This window comes from Homalodisca vitripennis, chromosome 2 (assembly GCF_021130785.1).
Source record: "Homalodisca vitripennis isolate AUS2020 chromosome 2, UT_GWSS_2.1, whole genome shotgun sequence".
NCBI classification, from domain to species: domain Eukaryota; kingdom Metazoa; phylum Arthropoda; class Insecta; order Hemiptera; family Cicadellidae; genus Homalodisca; species Homalodisca vitripennis.
In genome coordinates, this window is record NC_060208.1 from 186,853,389 (window position 1) to 186,878,997 (window position 25,609).

Consider the following 25,609-nt stretch of genomic DNA (forward strand, 5'->3'; position numbering starts at 1 on the left):
AAATTATTTTTTTAAATAAATGTCATTGTTGTCGTGTATGTGAGATATTAACACTAGTTTATTTAACTATATGGTTTATGTTTAGAGTATTAATGTTTAATACAAAATATTACGAAGATATTTTTGTAGGGAGTTATTACTTATTTTCTTCATACAAACATTTTTGTTTTCCGGTCAATGATCTGTTGATACTTTATTTTCTAACAAGTGGTAGTTTCTAGATAGTAAAAGAATTACCCTAGCATTTAAACTCATAGCCACACATAACTTATAATATATTTTCTCACAATGACAAGTGTATTTTATCATTATCTCAATCTCAATAATAACATTTTAAAATAACTTATTCATGCATCAAAAAGTAGCTGACCACAGTGTGAGTAGTTTATGCAAGTAGATAGACTGTCCAACTACAGGTGTTGTTGTTCGGAAGTCACTGTATAGGTTACCACAGTAATTACAACTACACCAGCTTCACAGAAGCAGTGAAAATACACATTTACCATTTACCAGCATTCCTAAGTCATCGTGGCCAGCATTATTAAGAATACACTAGTTGTTTTAAGAAATTACAGTCTAACAATTGTATGGTATCATGAGGTAACACTCACTATCTCTACCAACAATAGCTACTCATTATATCCATCCTTGAATCATTATGAGGAAAACTCTAGTTTTTATAAGAAATTACAGTCTCACCAATTTCGTGGTATCATCAGGTCTACCAACAATAGCAAATTATCACATAAATCCCTAAATCATGTTTAAGGAATTCATAGAGCTCTTATAAGAAATTACAAAACTTCATGAGTCAAAACACTCCGCACACTTAATAGCTCTCATGTCATTTTGACATTAAAAAAACAGTCATCATTAAAAAAAACTTTAATAAAAGTGTTTAAAATTCCAGTACATTTAATTATTTGGACACAGTAAAAAATGGGGACTATTGAATGGGTCTTTTATATTAAAGTTAACTGTATAGCGTGCTTGAAAAGTTCCCGAACGGTTTAATAATTTTTAACCATTTCTTGAAAAGCAATAAGACTTAGTATATCAATATTACCCAAAAAAATCTAATTTTTCATGTGATCAGGCTTTTTTATCTCTTTAGGGTAGCGGCCCACAAGGAGTCTGAATAAAATCCTAAATTAGAGCATAGATCAAGATGTACATAAAATTAAAAGTAATTTTTAGTAGAACACAATACCAAACTGGACCTCAAAAGCTTTACCCTATCCAAAATGACAGTGTTTTAAAAAAGTTTCTCTTAAATTATACAAATTAGTATAACACTCACTATAATATTTCTTAAAGATAACAGTAATTCACTGAAGTGAAATATAAAAATATAAAGTACTTACAGTTACAGTAAATGTTTAAAATGCTCTAAGTGTCTGTTGGCAATATCTCAATCTGTGGTAGAGATCTGTAACTTAGTAGTGAGTGCATAATGAGGTGGTGTTCCATCCTGTTAACTTTGACCCAACACAGTAAGTAAAGCCGGTATAACTATATCTCTCAACGTCAATTCATATGAAACCCCACTTCAACTGCCATTGACTACAAAGGGTTCTACAATGCGATTTCCAACTATCACAGCCCTCTACAGTCAGTCGTAGGTGGTTGGTAGATGAATGCAGACGTATTGTGACCTGTACTCTGTAGTTCAGTTTTAATGATTAGTTTTGTGTATAGTTTTTTTATGAAGTGCATGTTTTAGAGTTAATGAAGTTGACACACAACAAGGTGGTTGTGATTCCTGACTCAGGCGTGCCACAACGCTTTGATATGATTTGTTTATTTTAACCTAGTTTGTAATTATGTATTAGGTTAGTTATTTACCTGAAGAAGAGATCAGATTGCAGATCTCGAAACATAGTGTTACTGATTTTTTGTTTCACTAAAGCAATGGCAAATGTCCGGAAAAATCCTGTTTCCTTCACAATCCTTCCATCGTCAAAAATAAACAGCCCATATGTTCACTTTTTGGGGTTTCTGTGTATGGCTGTTTTTCATCCTATGAGGATTATTATCACTCCAATAACGGCAGCTATGCCTACTTACTTCTCTGTGAAGTGTAAAGATAGCTTTGACTAAAAATCAACTTTAGATAAGAAATTTAGTTCCTATACACACCTACCCATCATTGTTTCGTTGAATTTGACTCTTCTATCAAAATTGTCTTCTGAAAGCTCCCTGAAGCAATTTCACCTTATAAGGATGATAGTGGTTTTGTTTTAAAATTTTTTGGCTTATACTGTGAAAAATTGCTGTAACTCTTGTTTATGTGTGTGGCTCTTCAACGAAACTTTGTAATACATCTATTGATTTATATTTATTTGTAGCAGATTTAGCTCTACCATTTCTTCCATGGCCTTTTACACAGACAGTTTCTTTGAACCGTTGGACTGTTGTACCTACTGTAGACTTTTATATTGCTGGTCTGTCCGGGAAATTCATTAAATAAATGCACAACTTGATCAAATGTTCATAAACGGTTACCATATCCCCTCATCATAAGCAGGTTTATTGTTTCTGTTTCATTCAGGGACATCACAATAACAAAATACCCTCTTAAACAGTGCTAAAAACTAATTTGCACTGTACTTGTTTCACAAAGATCAACTGTCCAACATCTAAAGAAAAATAAATATTCTACAACACATTAAACAAGATAAACAATAAATCACTTTTATATTGGAATGACATCAATAACTTTCACTTACTAACGAGCATGTAAAGGCTAATGAATTTTCAACAATAATAGACTATCTCGAAAATCACATTGTTGCCATCACATAAGAATTAATTTATCGCATCAATGAAGTATCTTGGTAAATCTCTGGATATGTTAAGGAACTTTAAAATGCCACCATTTTGGGCAGGGTAAAAAAAGACTTCATTTGATGTTCATCTCAACCTATTTAAAGATTTTCTTCTGACTTCATGCAGGTTGTGCCCCTAAAGAGATAAAAACCTGAAAATCATGTAAAAAATTAGATGTATTGGGTAAAATTCATATAACAAGTGCTTTACAAAAATGGTTAAATGGTTTATCAATGAATTGTGAATTATGTTTATAACTTTTTTTTAGGATTAGTATAATATTTTAAACTATATTGACGAGTTACCTGCTCATTGTAGATGTTATCTACTACAATTATGTAACGTTACGTGACAATAAATTTCTGAATTTGATTAAAAATATATTAAACCATTTCGGGCCTTTCCTAGCACACTATATTCAATTTTGAGAACTATTTTCTCCTGATAGTTCGTAATCATGTAGAATTTCACAGAAAAACAATTGAAGACTCTCAACACATCAACTCCAGTAAGGTAAGGGATACCTTGCAGTCTCGACTGCTACATCTGTGTAACATCAGAGCATATCTGAGACAATAACAGAATCTCAAGATAGCTTTGGGACAAATATCTATAAAACATTAGACTAGAATCTTTGTTACAAAAATTGGACAAACCATATCTCAAACCCAATTTTCTGATTTCATTTTGGAAACTATGAGAACATATAGATCTGTACAATGCAATTCCTCATATTTCTGTAGAACACAATAATAAAAAGGAATAAATAATTAGTAAAAGTAACTACAAGTAATAGTAACAATCACAGTTTACCAATTTGCAAAGCTTTTGGTTGATTACAACCCAACCACCAGCAGAATCACACACTGATTGTGGGACTAAATGGACTGCTACTCCAGTAATCAGTAGAGAAATCTTCGATATATATATTGGACGTCACAGTTCAAGACGAATGCTATTCAAATGATAAACAAAAGACACAGATTGCCCAAATTGTAGCATTGCAGCACTTCTGAATCAGCAATGGAACTTTCATATTAGATTTCATAAATTTAAACTCTGCACCTTCTAAAAGGCAGCATTTTTTGTTCAAGCAATTGTCAGAAAAAAATTGGAAGCTTTCTCTAGAAGATGTAGGAGGAAGCTTGTCGAATAAGTTTTGGAAGTTAAGGCAGTTGGTATCAAAAATGTCCTTACAACCATAGGTTCAAGCACTGCTACAATGATGACAATTTTGTAGTAGTCTTAACAACCTTTCTTAAAGCCATGTAGGTTTTGGATAAATAATTTGACAATCTTGCTTACAAAGAAAACTACAATCTTTGAATACCTTTGCTATGATGCTTATAACAAAAATGGTCTAGTACGAGAGAGTAGGAGGGCTCTTTTTTGGAATCTACATTACTACCATAGATCATGAGTAGACGAGTCGGGTAATTTCCAGATGGGATAAAATCACTTGTCAGTAACTACATCTGGACAATGACACCAGATGTAACTGTAATAATGGGTGCATGAACACCATCAATTCCATACTGAGGTTTTTAACTCTAAATGGGAGATTGGACAGTATCAACCAACCAATACAGGAGGAATGTTAACATATCCACAGACTATCTCTAATGTTCATTCACTATAACTGATTTTAAACAGCTTAATGCTTACATAAGTACATAGCATAGTACATTGACAGTGAGAATAATAGTACATATTGTTGTGTCAATAAACTGTTAAACTATTGTACAATAACTGTCTAGCTCTTATACAAGTTATTTGTGTATTGAATTATGGTATTCTATCTGTTATATTTTTTAGAGTAAAAGTTTATTTGCCTTGTGTTATTATACAGGGTGTCAATTAAGTCTGGAACCTCTTTTTTTAATTTTTGAACCACAATAGAAAGAAATACCAAAGTTCACACGTGCTTACTGGTGATAGTAACGAACACATCTCCCTAATTACCGACCGGATAATCCCTTTGGGGGACGGTCCACAAGGAGTCAGACAAAATTCTTAAATAGCAGCATAGGTCAAGTTTGGTATCAAATTAAAGGTCTTACTTAGCAGAGTACAATGCCGCAAACCGGACTTCAAAAGGTCGATTCATTCAGTAGTTATAGCTATTTGAATTTTAAAACAATTGAACAATGTAAATTATTAAGTATTACAAGTAAACGCCAATTTTTAAGTACCTGTGATCAAAGTAAGTGTTCAAAATGTTCCCCTCCCATCATCTGACAATGTAGTAATCGAAGCCAGGAATCAATCAATAATTATTACCAATAACACAACTACTGTTAGAATGTGAAAGTGGCAGATTGAGTCATACACAGCATCCACAGAAACTTAACGTTTGGGCAGGTATTATAGGAAATCAAATTATGGGCCCATTATTTATCAATGGTAATTTAAATGGTGACTCGTATCTAGCAATGCTCCAAAATGAGATAATTCCTGCACTACAAGCTGCTCTTGGTCGACAATTTCAAAGAATTTATTTCCAACAAGATGGCGCCCCACCACACTTTGCTCTCCTTGTTAGAGAATACTTGGATACAATATTCCTTCACAGATGGATTGGAAGACGTGGTGCAGTAGAGTGGCCTGCTCGTTCCCCTGATTTATCTCCGCTGGATTTTTTTTTCTTTGGGGATACCTCAAAGATAAAGTTTATCGTACTAAGCCTCGAGATTTGGCGCACCTAAGAAATCTCATAGTCCAAGAAGCTCAAGATATTCCTCGTGACTACCTTCAAAATGCAGTGGATAGCTTTTACAACCGCCTAGGACATTGCCAGACGATGGGAGGGGAACATTTTGAACACTTACTTTGATCACAGGTACTTAACCTAACCTAACGACCTATGCTACTATTCAAGAATTTTGTCTGACTCCTTGTGGACCGTCACCCAAAGGGATTATATCTGGTCGGTAATTGGGCAGAGATGTGTGAGTTACTATCACCAGTAAGCACGTGTGAACTTTGGTATTTCTTTCTATTGTGGTTCAAAAATTAAAAAAGAGGTTCCAGACTTAATTGACACCCTGTATATAAAAAGAATACCTACTCATAGACAATCCAACACGTAAACAAATGAAATATGTAAAAACAAATTGAAAATTTCTTTGTAAACACATTGAATGACATAAGTCTGGGGCAGCTAAGCTATTTTTCATCAGAAAACCAGGATGTATTTCTTTATATATTCGCCAACATAATAAGAGAAGATATAAGGTGGAATGTTAAAAGCAAAATATTTCTCCTTGATGTTTAACTGTACTCTAGACTCACAGTCGCAATGAAGAAATTACAGAGATAATCTAACATGAAAAACTGAATAATAACTATCCTGAAGTTTTGGAGATTTTTACAGATTTTTTCTTGTTTCTGTCAAACCTGAGGAAGGTCTTTGCCAGGAAACCTTGAAAAAGGTGGAGAAGGATGTTACAACAAAATTATATAGAGGGCATCATATGATAGGCTAATATGACTGGAAGGTAATAAGGAGAGCTACAAGTAGATAGAATATTGAGAGATAATAATTTTATATATCTGTGCCATGCTCAGCTCCTTCACTAAACTTAGCCAAGAGTTCTTGCTGCTTATACTTGTCTTCCAGCTTTAATTATTTTGTTGTATAGGGTTCGGCAGCATAACTTCCTTTTTTCAAAACTCAATAAAAACTATTGTATGCATCAGAAAATATTTATTTATTTTTTATAATGTAGGTACATGGCTAAAGTTTTTATTTACACTATTTTGAAGATCAAATCTGTTAGGTGACGTCCCCCATTCTCCATACATTGCGTAAGCCGATTTCTGGTGCTTGTCATGACTGTTGTTAGCGTAGCAGGTGTTATGTTGGCAATTTCTTCTCGGATGTTGGTCTTCAAATCTTGTAGGGTTCTTGGACGGTTCACATAAACACGGCATTTCAAAAAACCCCATAGAAAAAAAATCACAAGGTGACAGATCGGGAGAGCGTGCCGGGCATTCCAAATCGCCTCTAATTGAGATAAGGCACTCTGGAAAGTTTTCCCTCAAAACAGCCATCGATGCTCTCGAAGTGTGTGCTGTTGCACCGTCTTGTTGGAACCAAGTGTCCCCCAAATCCAAATCTTCTAGCCGTGGGAAAAAAAAATTCTGTAGCATGTTTACATAGCGGTCCGAAGTCACTGTCACTGTAACCTCATTTTCCTCAAAAACCCAGGGACCAATAATGTTTTGTTTTTTTTTTTTTTACCAAACTAACACAAATTAAAATGGGCTTCATCGCTAAAAATAAAAATAGCACCCTCGGGAACGACATCAAGAAGAAGCTCACACGCGTTCATCCGAGAATTGAAGTCACGTTCTGAAAGTTCCTGCACTATCGCCATCTTATAGGGATGAAAATGAAGATCATCACGAAGAATTCTTCTCACAGAACAATCGGGTAGTCCAAGGGCAGATGCGTGTTTGCGCACAGAACGCCGTGGTGATCGCAACATTGACGCTCTCACTGCTTCAATGTTCTTAGGTGATCTAACGGGCCGAGGGAACCCAGCAGGGATCACTTCTGGCTGGTTTATACCTACCAGTTGAACCCACCACTGGGCACAGCAAAACCCGATGTGCCACTTCAATCTGGGCAACCTTATGGATGTCCAGTAGCGGCACATCACTAACCGCAAATGTTGAGATTCTGGGATTCATGGGCAATTCAATAGGTCTAGCCTACTGTGGAGGATGACTGTTGGAGTTGGTGGGGTTTGTTCCCTTACCTCAGAGGCTCTTGTTAACCTCAACAAGGGTGTGCCACCCCCTGCCTACTTTGACTGGAGAGGCTGGGTCACAGCTGGCCTCCCTTCTTCCGGGATGACTTTGAGATGTAGTGCCCTAATTCTTCCTCATGGATCTCGATAGGAGGCGGCTCCTACCCCCTAACCTTACCCATCCTGAATATCCTATCACTCCGGAAGCAGCGCAAAGGTCCTTACAGGACTAAGTGCAATTTATAAGCTTCTTGTCCTAAGAGAAAAAAAAAAAAAAAAAAAAAAAAAAAAAAAACGGGCCGAGGGACTCCAGTTCTTCGTTTTGTCGCACTTGCAGTTTGTCTGAATGTAAGTCACCCATGTAACAATTGATTTGCGGTCTGGGACGGGAGCCAACGGGGCTAAATTAAAGCGATTCCGAAATGCACGCTGTGTTGCAATAACCGAACATCCGCTTGAAAAGTAGGCCTCAACGGCAAAGGCACGCTCCTCATTATTCCAACGCATGATGGCGACTGAACCGTGTCGGGACAAAACTTTACAGTACCTCCTCTTGAATGAGACCACTAGCGCTCCGCTATGACATCAACTAACTGAATGGCGCGCATTTTAAAAAAGGAAGTTATGCTGCCGCACCCTGTATTACACTCCCTTTAGAACTATTTTAGTGAGTATACTTCAAGATGAAAATCGATTAAAAGTAGAAGTTCTCCTAATTGTTATACTTACTTGATACTTGTTATCTGCATCCTTGACCAGGTAGCTGGATCGATGGTGTCAACAAATTTAGCCATGTACAAGACATTTTGTTAAAATTTGAGCTATTTACAAACTATTTATACAATTTAATTAAAGATCCAACAATACAGAGTTTAAGAAAATCGATTGTGAAATAAGGGAGATCATTGGTTTGTAAAAACCGATTACTAAACAATTTCTGCTTTCATTATGTGACAGCACTGAATGTGGGCCTCAACAATTAGCTGTTTTAATTTTAGCTGCTCTAAACAGCAGATTTTAACACTACATTTTTGAACTATGGTCATAATATCCTTACCTATTGCAGGATATAGGTTTCTTTTTATTGAAACATCAGAAAATACACTCTAATACATGCCGATTACCTAGACCAAAAATTAAATAATACTCGTAGAACTTGTAAACATTAGTTATTGTAGCTCTTTACTATTGATCGCTCAATTTCCCCATTTAATCTTGTTTTATTTAAATGGAGATCCTCAGACTTACTTAAACCCATAGCTTGTAAATTTATACGAAGTTTGTAGATATGCTATTGATTACGGTGGTAAACGTAGATGTTTAGATGTACCAGTAAAGATTGCTATTTGTTGCAGTTGTTAAGTTTGTGTAAACCGAGATTCGAGAACTTTGTGCCACGCGAAAAATAAAACATTTAAAATTCATAAAATTTTACTGTATACAAAATTAGATGTTATGTACAGTAATTTTGTTAATGTTAATGAAATAATATTTCTGCTCATATACATCTGTTGACTATCTAGTTTACAAATCAGTTTTAAAATTGAGTTAATTGAGATTTCAGTCTGTTTTATAATCTTGTCAGAATTCGTCCGTAAGTTGGACACTTCCAGATAAACGGGGTTATAAGTGCACTGTGATTAATGTGATGCACAATAGTTAAAGATTCGTTAAACTGCATAACAAAAGGCGATGATTTTATAATTTTTGTCCATACATCATAACCATGTTCTTTTACATGTGTAAATGTATCCGTCACCTAGAGAGTATAATATGCCACCCCTTGGGCCTGTACACTCTAACACTTGTTTGGTTTCTTCCTGTATTTCTTACAAAATTTCATCAAATTGTGGATTAATATAGGAATAACAAATGAGAAAAATGAAACATAACTACAGTAAAAATATACACAGTTCAAAACCTTACATAGATATTATTCCTCGATTCAGCAAGGTCAGTTTTGGACAGTAGGTGGACATATATTTACTGCGTGTCTTCGTACGCAGAGCATTGACTGCTTTTGCCAATAACGATCTTTCTCAAACATTGTCCTTCAAAGTCATACTGAAAAAGAAAGTCTAGGGCAGAACTCGTGCTTCTTTTTGTTTTGTGGTCAAGTTTGGTACTCAACAAACACAAACCTTGGTGTAGCCTAGTTTTTCTGCTGCTGAATAATTTTCACTCAAATAAATCTCATAACACTATGCATTTCAAAGGATTTTCCATTACAACAATGTTTCAAAATGGAAAACGTGTGGCCATATGAAGCTCTGCCTTGCACAGTTAGAAGATACTGAATCACTGTAGGCTACCCATTGATGGTAAGATGGTGGCACAACCCTCACTACTTCTCATGCTGTGCATAAATTTTGGTTACATTTCTGGGTAATCCTCGTAGTTTTTACCATTTCAAGATTACATTTTAGTGTTTACATTATAATTAAATACACAATTTTGATCAACAGTTTTTCAGAAACTCAGGAGGAAGTAAAGTATCTTAGGTTCTAAAATGTATCTAATTATTTTTTTGGAGCATGGCTCCACTAACTTCTAACTGTAATTCAAGCCAGTGATTCTTTTACAATAACAAAATGTGGATAATATAATTTAGGAAATGTTCAATGTGTGAATCACAAAATTAGTCTGTAAAATGGCACATATCAACATGTTAATCATTTTTTTCTAGGCATTACTACGAGGCATAACTCGTAATTAATTAGATGACTTTAATACTGTTTCAGAAGATTACCTCAAGAAATTTAATGATAAAGTAATATGTATCTATAATGCATATAATAAATAATAAGTTTACGACGTTTCACTGAAATTCATTGAAAAGATATAGTAATGAATATCTAATAAATTAAATATTGCAAGATCATAGATGCAGTTAAATTCATATTTAATTAGTACCATTAAACTATTAGCTAAAGTGTTTTTGATGAGATATTATTAATTCTTACTCTTGCCGTTCTCAACATTTACAAAACTATTGCTTAAAATCTTCGCATTCCAGCAAGTAGTATATCATTTGCAAAGACTAATATTTAATTTTTGGGTTTCTCTACAAGAATAAAAAGACTAAATATTATTAAAAAGTCTAAAGATTAATAAAATTAGAAAACAATTAACTCAGATGTGTCTTTTAATAGTTCATGATGCCTTAAGACTGTTTATACACCACACCAAGGTGTTATATATAAGTACCAGCAGGATATGCATTAAGATATCAAAGATCAGGATAGGGAAAAATATAAAACACAAAAAATAACAAGTAATATATTTACACTATTGTTTGAATTTTGGCATATTTGTAATGAAAATTCAAACAAATCCATCTACTTAAGTAGTTTATGAACGTTCAAAGCAGCACCCCTAGGAGCATCAACTAGATTTTGAAGGTAATGATGTGTATATTCGAAGTCCATGCATGTCTTTTATTTCTTCTTTCAAAGCCTGCAACAAAATATACAGAATTTAATTAACTCATAAAATACACACACAGATTGTTCACAATCACATGGGTACAAATCATCTTTGGCAGTAGAATATTTTCCCCCTCCTCCTAATGTAAGTGAGCACACGCACATAGTACTCAAATTAAAATTCAACTGACCCTAGATTTCAGAGATGACAATTTTTAAAGTAATACATAATTTAGCATATTTTGGGATTGTTTTTATGTTACTTGTTATTAACCTTTTGAAGTCCATAGGTGAACTCAGCCCAACATCACTAACATAGGCATTCCAACTCAAAGTCAACTCAGTTGAACAGAGCTGATGAAACATGAATATCTAAATAAAGAGTCATCTGGGCTCATATTTGTTTTATGCAGTGTTTCTGTAGGTCTTGTGAATGTGTTTTAAATAACCAGTCACAAGTTATTTTCCTATTCTGTTTCACTTTCTAAGCCTATCTGAAAATGTTTGGATTTTATAGATATTGTTACAAAATGTTGAAATTTTTCAGCGATACCTTGGGAAAGATTTAAGTTATGGTATTTTTGAGAAAAGCTTTTATTTTGTGCTCTGCCACTAAAAGGTCCACATATGCATTTATTTTTGTACACCTTCAAAGTCTGAGGGATGAAAAATTCAGGAAAGTTATGGTTGCTTATAAAGTTTCCACTGATGGACAGGACATAACAGACAAACTTACAGTGGGGATCCACTTAATATAATTTTACAAATTGTAAAGTTACTGGTTTTGTACAGTCTACTGGATCTTTGTCACCTGGGCGACAGGCAGTTGTCGATATTATACTTTAATAAATCTGATTCTCTCTGCAATCTCAAAAATTACCTGTTAATTAAGGCAATTTTAGATTTCTGAATTACATGTTTAGTGTTTATACTGTAAATAAATTAAAATTCTCACCTCATTTATCAATCTGTGTTGTTTTACCATTGTCAGACCTTTGAACTCTTTAGTTATCACAGATATTTCAAACATTGCTCCACATCCTCCTGTTACAAAATACATTTCAATTAGAGCAGTACAGCAGTCACTGGACAGTGTTGATGGTTAATACTTTATATATATATATATATATATATATATATATATATATATATATATATATATAGAGCAAACTGCAAAGAATAGTTTAGTATGATAAGCACAACACCCTAATTGTTTGCTTAGCCACTGGTTATATGTTTCTCACTCTAAGGTTTAAATTGTCAGTGAAACTCGCCAATTCCTTTAGATCAAGTTGCAATTCATAAATAATTTTCTCTGACACTCAATTGATGTAATATGATGACCATGATGCAAGAGTATGAAGTAAAGAAATCTCTTTATGGTCTAAAGCACCTGAGCTTCATAATCTATCTTATTTTATTAAACATTTTTTTTTTTTTTTCAATCCAAATTGAAACTTATATGTAGGGATTTCAAACATGGACTAAATTTATTAAATCTTCAATAGTCTAAGGCAGTGTTCCTCAAACTTTTAAGACATAAGGCTCCCATTAAGATTTTACTATTTTCCACAGAGCCCCACCCCCTCTTAACCTCTCCCCCATCCACACTTACTTAATTTTCCTCCCCTATACCTCCCTACAGGTCACCTCAAGAGTCGATGTACAAAAACAATAAATTACTCATTTTATTTTTGATTCACATAATAATTCATTCAAACTGGTAAGATATTTGCCTGTATATATATATACAGGGTGTACATAAAGTCCTGCACAGGTATAATATTTTCTGAACGATAACAGATAAATCAACAAGATTTGGTACATCAACACTACACCTAAAAATCTACTTTTTGAAGGAACTATCAGTTTCTGTAATATCATGGGGACGTCCCGCAAGAAGTCAGAAGGAAATCTTAAATAGGAACATAGGTTAATATGCACATAATTTTAAAGGGCTTATCTAGCAGAGTTTAATGACGCAAACCGCACTCAAAAAGATTGATCCAGTACTCTCTCTAAAAGGTCTCTCTCTATTCACTGATCATTTTGAAACAAAATTTTAATTTCTTGTATACAGAGTGTTCCAAAATGTTAAATTTGTAATGTTTCACAGCTTTCCTTTATTGTTACTGCATTAAAATTGAGCAAATCCAAATTTTTATCCAAGGACACCAAGGAATATTTCTTTAAGAATATGTAACAGTTATTAGTTTTCAGCACATTTCCAATTTTTTTTAGTTCAAATTTAGAATATTCCAAACTTGTAAAACCTATAAATTCAAATAGTATGACTTTCATTACACCTATCAATATCTCTCTTACAAACTTAACATTTTGTATTTAAAGTTTGGCTGGTTATCTTGGATGGTTGAGAAATGTCAGTAAAAAAAATTAAGTAATCAGCTGTTTTAAACTAAACAAAAATAATCATAGGGTTAATATTAAACATTTTGGAAGCCCTTGGGATAGAGCCCTATTTATAAGATTTACTTAGCAATGAAACTGAGTAATTGCAATGAAACAATTAAGAGATAGTAGGATATGTCGAAGATCAAAACTGCCTAGTGACCAAGAAAGAAACTATGTCAATAACCACTGTTCATTGTAGTATTAAGCTCAAGGGCAGTCTAATGTTGGAGCTCATGCGTATTTGTTGTGTGGTGGATCTTCCAGATACTTAAACGGAAAGAGTCAAGAGCAATGAGCACATTGACAAAATAATTTGAAACTCTTAAGAATGAATCTGAAAAAAGTTAGTAAACGATTAATGTTTGATTGAAACTTACCTGAAACATCCCGCACTTCAATGTATTCTGCTAATGGAAAATTCTTTCTGAGGATGTCTTGGAGTTTACTTTCAACTGGAAATGTTTGGCTTGATTTTCCAGTATGATCTGATAACCACTTTGAGATCTGAGTAATTTGTGCTGGTCTCTTGAGAGGCTGCCGTGACAAGTTCTGCAAAAATAAAATTTAAAGTTTCCGTTGTAAATAAAATAGGACATTTTTTAAACAAAATGCATCCAACATCTCTACATCATAATTGAACATAAAAGATTATTTTTAATTTTAAAGGGGATCAGTGCGTAAAATATAGTACAAAATAAAATGTTCTGTTTTTTTTTTTATTATATGAAGATTGTTCAGAAAATAAGATGCCAAAGCACCTGATTGCCAAATTCGTGGGAGTAGCGGTGTGATGTGAGTGGGGTTATGTAGCTACGTTCAGTATATATCTGACAATGTCATATTGATTGAATGTTCCTGTGCCATTCTAAACGCTCTAGACTGATGTTAAACATGACTGCTGCAATAAAATTTCCCACCGACTATGAAGTACATTACTCATGAACTCAAAACAAAGGGAATGTGACCAACTGTAAAGTTTCTTAACCAATGAAGAAGATGAATGTTTTATAACAACATAGTCACTAGTTACGAAACATGGATCTTTTGTATCAATGTCTAACAAATAAGACAATCAATGGAGTGTGGTCACATCTTGTTGCCATGAAAACTTCCATGATCGGTTACGTGCATAGTCGGCAGATTTTGATACAATTTTACTAAAAAGGTAGAATATACAATATAAGCTTGAATATAAATGTTTTATATACGTTAACACTTTTATTGTATCATGAAATTACAATCACTTACAGTATCATCCGGTCTCACAGACCTGAGGGAGGTTTTTTGCTGTTTTTGGGCTATTCTTGTTTTTTTAGTTCAGATTTAAACACAAAATATATTTACAATTATTCCCTGTTGATAACAAAACTACAATTAATATTTTTTAAATTTTTATAATTGCAAAAAATTATAAAATTTAATAATTTGGGGAATTTAGGATGGAAAATGATATTCTAGAATACTGGTATAATATAAAGCTGAATTTACAAGTATCAGAAATACACATACATTTTTACCAAAGCAATTAAAACTTAAAAAAGGCATAAGTACATACAAAAAAAGTATTCACAGATTTTAGATATTCTGAACACATCAAATGCACAACTTTCTGCTGCACTCCAAAAAGATGGGTTGTCCGCATTTGATACATTTGTAATTGGTTTTTCTTTCCTTAGCAGCTGGGCACTTGGAACACATTCATTAGGATATGCAACTTCTGTTTCTCCAACGTACTCCTTGATGACGCGTCTAATGTCTCTTGGCAAATTTTGAATTTCTAGGCGTCTTGTCATGTAAGGCTTTATAAGTTTTATGGTCAGACGTTTTATGAATTCAAATCTTGTAATGAGTGGATTGTTACCTAATGCTCTTGCTCTTGCAGTAGGCCCGGGTAATGGTCCCCTCAAAATGTTATGTTGAGGTGTTCTGCGCTGCTTGGGTGGCTCCTTTCTGCACCATATGCTACCATCTTTCCCCCAAAACAAGTCATCTTCAGATTCCTGAACCAAATAATTTTCGACATTATAGTGGATGTCACCTTCATCTTCCAATTGGGGTTCATCAACAGCAAAACTATCATCACTTTCACTTTGATTTAGTTCGTTATCAGACACTACATAGTTTGGATCTTCATCCGAATCGTCAACAGGTTCATCGTCACTATCATCCCCTTCAACATTATGTAGGAGTTGTAAAAGTCGCTCGTTAAATCTTCCGAGTCATTCATGATTATAACAAGTTATAATAAAACATAAAAACTAATATATACAACCACGTAATAACTATTCACACTTTATCCGTATCACCCGGTATGACAGACCGGTAGAATAGTTACAGTAACCGTATCGTCCGGTACAGTAGACCGTAGCGCTCACAAAATAACTGGACTGATTCAAGGTCAAACGCCCTAGACAAACTAAAACCAATCAAAAACGGCTCAGGAGAGACCGGTTGACAGCTACTGAGCGTGGAGGGGGCAACCGAACACCAGTAGTGCCAATTTCAGAAACATGAAATTCCCCTACGGTCTCACAGACCGGTGATACAGTAAAAGTGTTAAAAAATTGTTTGTGTTGTTTTTTCAAAAGTATATAATAAAAATCTGCAAATTTGATGTGTAACTGTTAAAGCATCTTATTTTAGACTGATATATGATCCTATAGTTTCTGGAAGTGAAATTATGAAGTACAATCTTTTTATCAAGCATGTTTCTCACTTCTGTAGTAGAATAGGTAGAGATGCAACCACTTTTGTTTCCAGCACTTATGTACCTAAATATTTGTCAGTAAAAGTAAACCCGTTTCTAGATAAGAGATTTTGAAGTCTTTTTAACAAGAGTCCTTTATTCCAACAAACCTTATTCAAATAATCACAAAAATGTGAGTAGGTTATCTTTACCTGTTTTTGAGAAGAAGGAACACATGTTAACATACGGAAAGATAGGAAATGAAGATAAAACTCCTTAAACTAGGACTCAAAAGTAAACCAAGGCCAAAACAGATATAAGAATATCAATTTAGGATGTGAATCATTTTACATTGGATATTGTTAGTCTTTAAAAATTATTTTGTTTTTTTGATACATGTGACAGGTTAAATGCATATTATACCTAAGAATGTGTAACATTACCTGGAGTTGGTATCATTGGATTGCAATTGTTTAATGAATAAAACAAAATAATGTACAAAGTACTGTATTGTAACTATACAGTGTGTTTGAAAAATTTGGAAACATAATATTTTATAAACCAAAGCAGATATAATCTATAAACTTTAAAGTGTTATAACAGCTATCTTAACTACTTTTTTTATGCAATAACTATCACAAGCATGATGGCAGGCATGATGTAAGCATGACTCGAGTCATACCTTACTTAAAGGTCTCATTTAGTTGAATTAAATGCCACAAACCACGTCTCAAAAGGTTGATACAATCAGAAATGGTAATGTATAGAAGAAAATTACTAGGAAAAAATACTGTAGTAAACATCAATTAGAATTCAACAACAACTTACAATAACAATTAAATTAAGATAAAACAATAAGTCAGTACTTATAGTAAAAGTAAGTACAATTACAATAAGTGCTATCCTTCTATTATCCTGTGGTAAAACCCTGTAAAAAACAACATTTTGTAATGCACCAGGATGTAATTGTTTACCTTCTTCCATGATGCACTGGGTTAGCTATCTAATGTTGACAAGCTTAGTTTCATAAAGTTTAAATCTAGAGGGTTTACCTACATAATCTACATTAGGTGATCTCCTTACGTCGTATATAACAGTGATGAAACTAGGTCAATTAGTGCTCTTGTCTGTACAGCAAATAAGGTGGTCCTCCATCTTGTTGAAACCATAGTCAATTAAAATGTTGCCTTAGCAAAGGTAGTAAAATGGAATTTATGAGTAGAAATTACCGTTCAACGATCCATTGATTATGAAAAGGTCAACAATGTGAGTGTGTGAGTGCCAACATTCCTAGTCCACATATTCACTTTTCCAGGTCTCTGTATATGGCTCTCCCTCATTCAAACAGATAATTCATCACTACACCAATGACAGTTATTCCTATACTTCTCTATTTGGAGTAAAGATAACTTTGTCATAAAACATAAAAAGTTTGATTGTTGGTCACACTTAATCGTTAAGTCTTCAGTTAAAACTTGTTTTCTGAAAGCTTCTGAACCAAAGTAACTTTCATAAATGAATATGGAACTAATTGTGATGTGAAGCAACATTTCTTTATGGGTGATTTAGGCTCTTTGACAAATGTTTGTAATATTTCTAAGGATCTGCTTTCACTCATAGCAGAAAAGAGCCTATAGTTCGACAGTAAACAGTGTTAGAACAGTCATCTTACTGTGCTCAGTACACATCAAGCAGGCAGTCTGTACTTACTTTCCTCACTATGACTAATTAAAGTGTGTACTGCAAGTGAAAATTCTGCCACCTGTGAAGTGTTGTGATTACATTTTGGTAGGCAAAGGGGTATCATTGAAGTTAACAAGCAGAGTAGCCAATCATAATTTCAAAGCTTAATCTGCTTATCCTGCTGAACAAAACTACATATAGTTTTAGGGGGTGGAAATCACAAAAAACTATGCTTTTTTATTATTGAATAATTGAAATAGAAATATCATTTTGGGGTTATATTTCTGAACTGTGCTTCTTGTTACCAATGATTTTTGGCGTTATCTGCGTCCGATAGCTTAGCTGAGTGTTCTGTGGTCAGAACAGCTAAGTACCATCTTAAAACCATCCCTTATAGTAGCCTGCACTACCTTGTGGATAACTATGGCACCCTTTACTTAAGTACCAGTGCACATTAACTTTAAAACCATCAATTAGTTTTAACATTTATTTAAGTGTTTGAGAGTGGATTACATAAGCAGTTAAAATTATGAAACAATTTATTCCCTTTTTAATTGGTCACCCTGTTTTTTTCGAGTAAGAGTATGAGTTCATCATGTAATCAAGTGTTGTTTCTAAATCAGGAAAAGATATTCTCATGTTATTGGAAGTTACCAAGTGATTTGTAAGTAGATAGAATGTACATACAAAATTAGTAAGTTTTGGTTATATTAGTTTGGTTGGTGCTTCTCCGCTAGAGGCAATTGTATTAGCCCGATATGAACTATAATACACAGAATGTCTAAATTACCAAAAGCATCAGTCCAAATCTCCCTGATTTCAGTATCATTGTTATTTTACGTATTCAAAGATGGTACAACAACTGACGTATTATGAGGTTGACTCAAGGTCACAAAAAGACCACGAAACGCTCAACAGAGATGTAGAACAAGGAAATATTACCCTGCATGAGAAAGTAGTTCAACTTTTAATGTTCTACAACTCCGTTGTTTGTCATTTCCACTCCTTGAAACTTTAAATTGTTTTGTTCCACAGAATGATGGCAATAGGTTAATAACGCAAAACTTGGATTTTGCCACTAAGGCCGTTAACTTCACATTTACTGACAAAAGACTACCAATTTATTGCTTAATCTATAAAAAACTGTGTGACAATACTCCTTCAGTGATATAAATTGCCTCACAGACGTGAAACTAGCCATAGATTCCACCCATAGAAAGAACAAGTGGACCTCGTTCATAAATGAATCCTAACCTAGTTCCTGAACTTATCCCTTACATGCTGTAGATGGAGCTTATATTGGTCACTGTTAAATTACATTAAAATACAAAACCAATATTTAATACATATTATTGTGAGGCCTTTCGATATCCAAGATACCTTCATCAGACACATCACAAAATAAAAATTTTGTTTTGTGATGTGTCTGATGAAGGTATCTTGGATATCGAAAGGCCTCACAATAATATGTATTAAATATTGGTTTTGTATTTTAATGTAATTTATCCCTTACATAATGTATATTTAATAAGGTTAAGATAAATACTACAAATACAGGTTTTAAGTGAACAAAATCTACCTTTATTATAATAATCACCATTTGCAGCGGCTATTTTCAGGACTATACTGATTTTACTGGTAAGTTCAGATTAACCCTATAGACAGTCCCGTAACTCAAAAACTTACGCCAATTTTGATAAAACTTTGTATACATATTATAAACATTGTCTACTAAACTATATTACCACCCTCATTCCCCACCCCACTCATACGTTTTTGAAATACGGAACCAACCATAGGTGTTTCAGTAAAAAGCTGTTAAAATAAATGTAGCTCTGAAAATAGGCGCAGTCTAAGAATGAGTTTTATCGAAATCGACTTGTATGTTGTTGAGGTATAGGACCACCTATAGGTTTTTCTTATGTTGGCCTTAAAATAAATATAGTCCCAGAAACATCTGCTTTGAATGGAATATAAATATAATCTAAAAAATAGCTGCTGCGAATGGTAACTATAAAAATATACAGTAAACTATTTATGTAAAATCTATTGAAATTCCAGTTAAATAGATTCGGCTACAGTATAATAAGCGGCCACCAACACAATCGGATTATGATTACCGATTTTAAATATCGATACTATCCAATACGACATTTGACCTATAGATATTCATAAATAATTATTGCCAGCTTTCTTTATTTGGACTAGTGATGCAATTACCTGCTGTTGCTAGTGACGTCATTATCAGCTGCTGTTATTTTATTTATGTAGGAGAAGGCGACAAGAACAATGGCGATGAATATGCAGATATTGGCTCAAAATGTTTTTATAAACACAGCAACGTTCTAAATGGTTACAAGATAATGACCTTGCTCCTTTAAATCTGAATTGTCCTGCTTTTTATTGACGAGATGAAAACTACAATTAAAGGTGGAAATCAAATAATGTTTTGCTGCAAGAAAAGTCAGAACAAACACGACGTATCTAAAATACATCTTAAAAGACTTGTTTTGAGCATTCTAAATTTTTCATTATGAATATAATGAAAAATCGTAAAATCGGGTACTATTTTAGTTGAAATCAAACAATTACTTTTTTATTAATGAATGTACTTTTGACGGCATCAGTACCTGCAGAAATACCATATGATTAGCTAAAGTAATCGTAAGTACTACGCTGCTCAAACGTCGTTTAAATAAAGTTTAGTTATTTTACGTAATCTGAAACAAATACATATTACTTTACATATAAAAATATAGCTTCACTATAATACGATTTTAATAGCCTAAAACTTAATTCTGTTCAAAATTATCACTCAAAATTAGTTCAAAGTAAAATTGTGTTTGGAAATAAATTCAAAATTATAATCATATGTGTTATAATAGGTGGCAAGGACAGTGACGTATGTGTCTTCTTTGTTTCACAAGCAGACACTTTTATCCTTGAAAATACATAAAGTAAGTAAATGTTATATTTTGTTGCAAATTACATCAATTATAATTTGTAAATTATATTAATATTTATACATTAATTTTTAAAATTGAAAACTAACAAAACCATATTGTTCTTTGAAATATCTTATTATGTTATTTGTTCCAACATTTTGCTTTCAGTCTTTTGGATGGTCATGATTATCGATGATTCGAATCATTCAAGTCATAATCCGATTGTGTTGGTGGCCGCTTATTTTACTGCAGTCATAGGCTCTATAGATATTGTTTTGCATATGTTCCATTTGCCTTCAAATTGTAAAATGAATGTAGTTTTGTTCAAAGGACTGGTTCAAGAACTAAATTAGAGGTAGTTAAAAACTAGATAAGAGTAGTTCACGAGCCAGGTTACGACTCTGAGGATTTATGTAATAGAATTATTTCATTCCAGGAATGGAATCTATGGGCAGTTTTACACTGCTAATTGAAGACATTAATAAATTAATAATCATTAATAAATTATTGAAATAAATTAATCATTCCATAGATTATTGTACTAATTAATTTTATGTAGGCATGATAGTCATGGGTTAATTTAATAAAAATCTAGTTAATAAAATAATCTACCTGCAGACTTGAAATTTGTTATTTCTCTAACCTCAATTTTAATTGCACTTACCTTTAAAATAAAAAAGTTCAAAAATCGGTACATTTTACAGTAAAAATTTAAACAAACCCGCAATTTATTTTTAAAAATTGTTAATTTAATTTTACAAACCAATTAAATGTTAACATTATAATTCAATTCACAAGTCAAAGGTTATGACACTGTTACTATGGATGGTTGTAAAAAGGTAAACATTGCCATTTGCAATTAGCATATGACTGAATTTAATCCCAGGTGGATGGACGCTTAGGAGATATTTCAGGAGCAAATCCAGGAATACTATGAAGTCATTTTTGTCTATTATGTATTTATTATTTACTTTATTTACTAATCTTCCGATTCAAATTGTCGTCTGCTAACTATTTTAGGTTTTAAAATAAGCATATATCTATATTGGTATTACAAATTATAAGATACAACTCATTAGTGTCAACTAGTTAATGCTACTTGAGGGCAGTCAAAGATATTACGATACTCATCTTATATAGCAACAATAATTATCTATCACAGTAATATAGACTGTTAACAGTAAATTTTATCTCCCTTTAAGAGGCACGTTCACTGTTAGACTACAAGACTTTTCTAACTAATATTAATATTCGTTAATTATAATATTTTTCATAAATAAAGAATTCGGAGATTTGAAGTATTTTTACATAGTTTGCATTTAGGCAACACATGAGGAAGACTAGGATAATTAATTGTCTGAGATACGTAGGCGTAACATTGTGATTAATACGCAATACTAATTTAGATACCCACCATCATTCAGCCTCTCAATATCGTTTAACTATTACAAGTCACCTATTATTTGAAGGATAATAATTACCAGTAAATAAATACTATACAACTTATTCTTAATAAAACTATTATGGGCAAAGAATTGCTAGTACTGTAGTATATGGTTTGCATTTCAGCAAGGCAAGCTTGGACTTTCCACAATCTAAGACATGGTTGGAGCCAGTGGCGTAATACATACCCCCGCAACCCCGCAATGCGGGGGGGGCGCGGCGTGTCAAGGGGCGCCACACGAAGGAATGAAAAAAAAATAAAAAAAAATTTATACCGATTTTACCAAAATTTCTTAAGGTTGGGTTGAATATTCACTATTTTCATTGTAATTCCTTATAATTTTTTTTGTATAAATGAGCTAGCGAGGAATATCGTAGGCCTATTATCATTTCTTGTTTTAGTTAAACGCCTTCAAAACTAAAGCAGGCAAACTATTTGCTGAAACCGCCACGGAAGTGTATTTTAAGGCGCTTTAGGACCGTGTGTGTGAGCGTGGGGGTGTGCGTGCGTGTACTGCCTTGTTTCATGTTGCGACTTGAATACTCCCCTCCCTCCCTCCACACTACCAAGTACCAATTATTGTTAGGTAGTTCCTTCACAGTATACTGTGGTTCCTTGTCACTCAGTCATATATTCATTACTCGTTACGTTTACTGCATTTTCGAAAGTTGTGATTTATTCAGTAGCCTACAACTGTGGTGGCGGGTTGAAAAGTGTTTGCAAACTACACCTCTTACAGGAAACTTATATTATGGGACGATGTACTAGAAAACTAAATCAATAATTAAACAAAAATGTTCTAAAAAACCTAGTGGTGCAGAATACCGAAAGCGGAAGATGGAGGAGGAAGACAAGGAAAAAAGCAAAAAAACACCAAAAAATTGATCTATTTTTTAAATCTGACATATCTCTTAGTAAAAACAATGACAGTGTAAGGAAACAAATAACTTCCGGTTTTAATTTGTGAGTGTAGTGAAATAAGTTCTGACCTACCTACCATCGAGACAGAAAATGGAACATCTACTCAGACCCCACCTGAATTCACAAATAACGAACCAGACGTGAGTCTAGGACCGTTAAGATTAAATTAATGATAGCTGTAGCTGTACCGTAGACATTGATAAAAACTGTGTTTTGCATATTGATACTAATGAAATCAGTCAACAACGTGGTGTTTTTAAAACTGACATTGGGCTCTACACTAATGACGGAGTATCCCTCTTAAAAGAAGAAGATAAAACTTTCATTTTGAATTCTGAACCATGTAGGCCCACAGGCCTTTTCCTAAAGACTCGACAAAACAATAGATCTTTTAGCAGTTGATTTTTATTACAAAATTGCCAAAACGGGCCAAAAACTAGAACGGTTTTGGCTTTGTTATTCACCTTTATTAAATGGCGTATACTGTGAACCTTGTTGGTTGTTCGCTGACAGAACTGACCCTAAATTTAAAGATGCTTGGTGTAAAGGTCTAATAAATGATTGGCAAGGTTTAAGCAAAAAAATTAAAGAACATGAAACATCTCGTATACACTTAAATTCATGTTTAGCATATAGTACCGTAAAAAATAGCCAAGATGCAAAAATCACTTATTCAAAAGTATGAACCTGAGTATTGTGAGATTCTCAAAAGACTTTTAGATGTAGTAATAACTATGGCTACTTGTAACTTAGCGTTCAGAGGGCATCGGAATGAAAATATTGAAACAGTGGACATACTTCTGGAAACTTTTTGAATATTATAGATTTGTTGTCACGATACGATCCTCTTCTAAAAAGTCACTTAGAAAACGATCAAAGCAAAGTTAAGTATTTGTCTCCCAAAAATCCAAAATGAAAATGATCATGTTTGCGTCACAGCATGTTCTGGATGAAGTTGTAAGTGAAATCCAAGCAGCTCCTTTCTTCTCTCTGGTATTAGACACCACTCAAGACGTCTCAAAAACTGATCAACTATCGATAGTAATACGACATGTGGCAGTCCAAAACTACGAAAAAACTTGAAATTAAAGAATCATTCTTAGGGTTCATAGCTCTTACAGGCCAAAATTCGGAAAAAAAAATTACTAACGAGGTTTGTAATTTTTTGGAAGAAGAAAACAACATTAAATTGAAAAGTGTAGAGGCCAGGGTTATGACGGGGCAGCCGTAATGAGTGGAAAAACTATTCTGGAAATCCAATCTAGAATAAAGCAAAAGTCGCCAAATGCAGAGTACGTGCATTGTGCCTCGCATAATTTAAATTTGGTACTCAATGACTCAGTTACTGACATAACCAGAAATGATTTTATTTTTACGATTTGGTCAATCAAATTTACGTGTTTTTCGGCGAAAGCCTGCCAAGTGGCAAGCTTTTGAGAGAGAAATCTATGGAGCAAAGGGGGTCTATACTTAGCAAGACACTCAAAAGATTGTGTCCGACCCGTTGGTCATCTAGGTACGATTGTTTACTGGCCATAAAGTGTAACTTTGTTTCTGTCTTAAGCTGTTTGACGAATATTATTCTGACTTCTAAAAAGAATAAAGAGGTTTTAGAGGCAATGGACTCAAAAAAACAAATGACGTGTTTTCAATTTGTATTGATGCTTACTTTCCAAAGTAAGGTTTTAGAGAGAATTAATATTACATCTAATAACACTACAAAAAGAGGATGTATCAATTGACGAAGCTACAGCCCTTCTTGGAAAGAGTATGACGGAACTTAAAGAGAGCAAGAAAATGAGTTTGAAGTGTTGTTAAAGAAGCTGAAACGCTAGCCAGGGGATGGAATATTGAGTCTTCTCTGCCGACTAAACGATGTAAAAAAAGTAAAAAAACTTTTTTGACGAACTGACCAACGATGTTGAATTTTCTAATCCATTGCAAGAATTCAAAGTTAAAAGTATTTTACACAGGAGCTTGGGATATAGTTATTGCTCAAAAGCTCCAGACGTTTTGAGAGCATGGTCAGGATTAACGATCAGTTCATCTTTTTAACTCCAAAGTACCTCACAGAGAAAAGTGATGATGAACTAATTTTTTTCAGCCAGGAAGTTTTGTGAGAAGTATGAGGAAGATGTTTTCACACGGGTTGGAGACACAAATATGTGTGTTTCAGAAACATTGTTTCGGATGAAATAAAAACAAGAGGATTGAAAAAAGTTAAGGATTTAGCCTCATATTTAATCGATAGAAACGTGACTTTGTCAAGCAGCCTTCCTGATGTCTGCACAGCGATGATGTGATGTTCTTGACTCTCCCAGTTACGTCTAGCGTCAGCGGAAAGGTTCGTAATCACCAAAATATCATAAAAACCCGTACTAACTAAAATTAATTTTTGTGTTAAGAAGAGTTATTATACCCTTTAATTATATACTTGTATTATAACCTGAAAATGGCATATATGTTAACAACATAGTTTTTTTAATCTTATATAAATTTTCAGGTCATTT

General features: G+C 33.6%; 1 protein-coding gene across 3 annotated transcripts; it reads right to left on the reverse strand.

Annotated features, from left to right (window-relative positions):
- Positions 1 to 10,848: 10,848 nt before the first annotated feature.
- LOC124355150 (bolA-like protein 3) lies at positions 10,849 to 22,275 on the reverse strand. 3 transcript variants are annotated; one of them, XM_046806136.1, is made up of 4 exons: positions 22,149 to 22,275; positions 13,798 to 13,969; positions 11,964 to 12,052; positions 10,849 to 11,039 (listed from the first exon to the last, which is right to left on the reverse strand). In XM_046806136.1, the coding sequence occupies exons 1-4, from the start codon at positions 22,152 to 22,154 to the stop codon at positions 10,968 to 10,970; spliced, it is 339 nt and encodes a 112-aa protein (XP_046662092.1). In that variant the 5' UTR covers positions 22,155 to 22,275; the 3' UTR covers positions 10,849 to 10,967. The 3 variants fall into 3 exon arrangements, with proteins under 3 accessions (XP_046662092.1, XP_046662091.1, XP_046662090.1); XM_046806135.1 differs by lacking the exon at positions 22,149 to 22,275 and adding an exon at positions 21,399 to 21,605; XM_046806134.1 differs by lacking the exon at positions 22,149 to 22,275 and adding an exon at positions 18,580 to 18,633.
- Between the last annotated feature and the right edge of the window lie 3,334 nt (positions 22,276 to 25,609).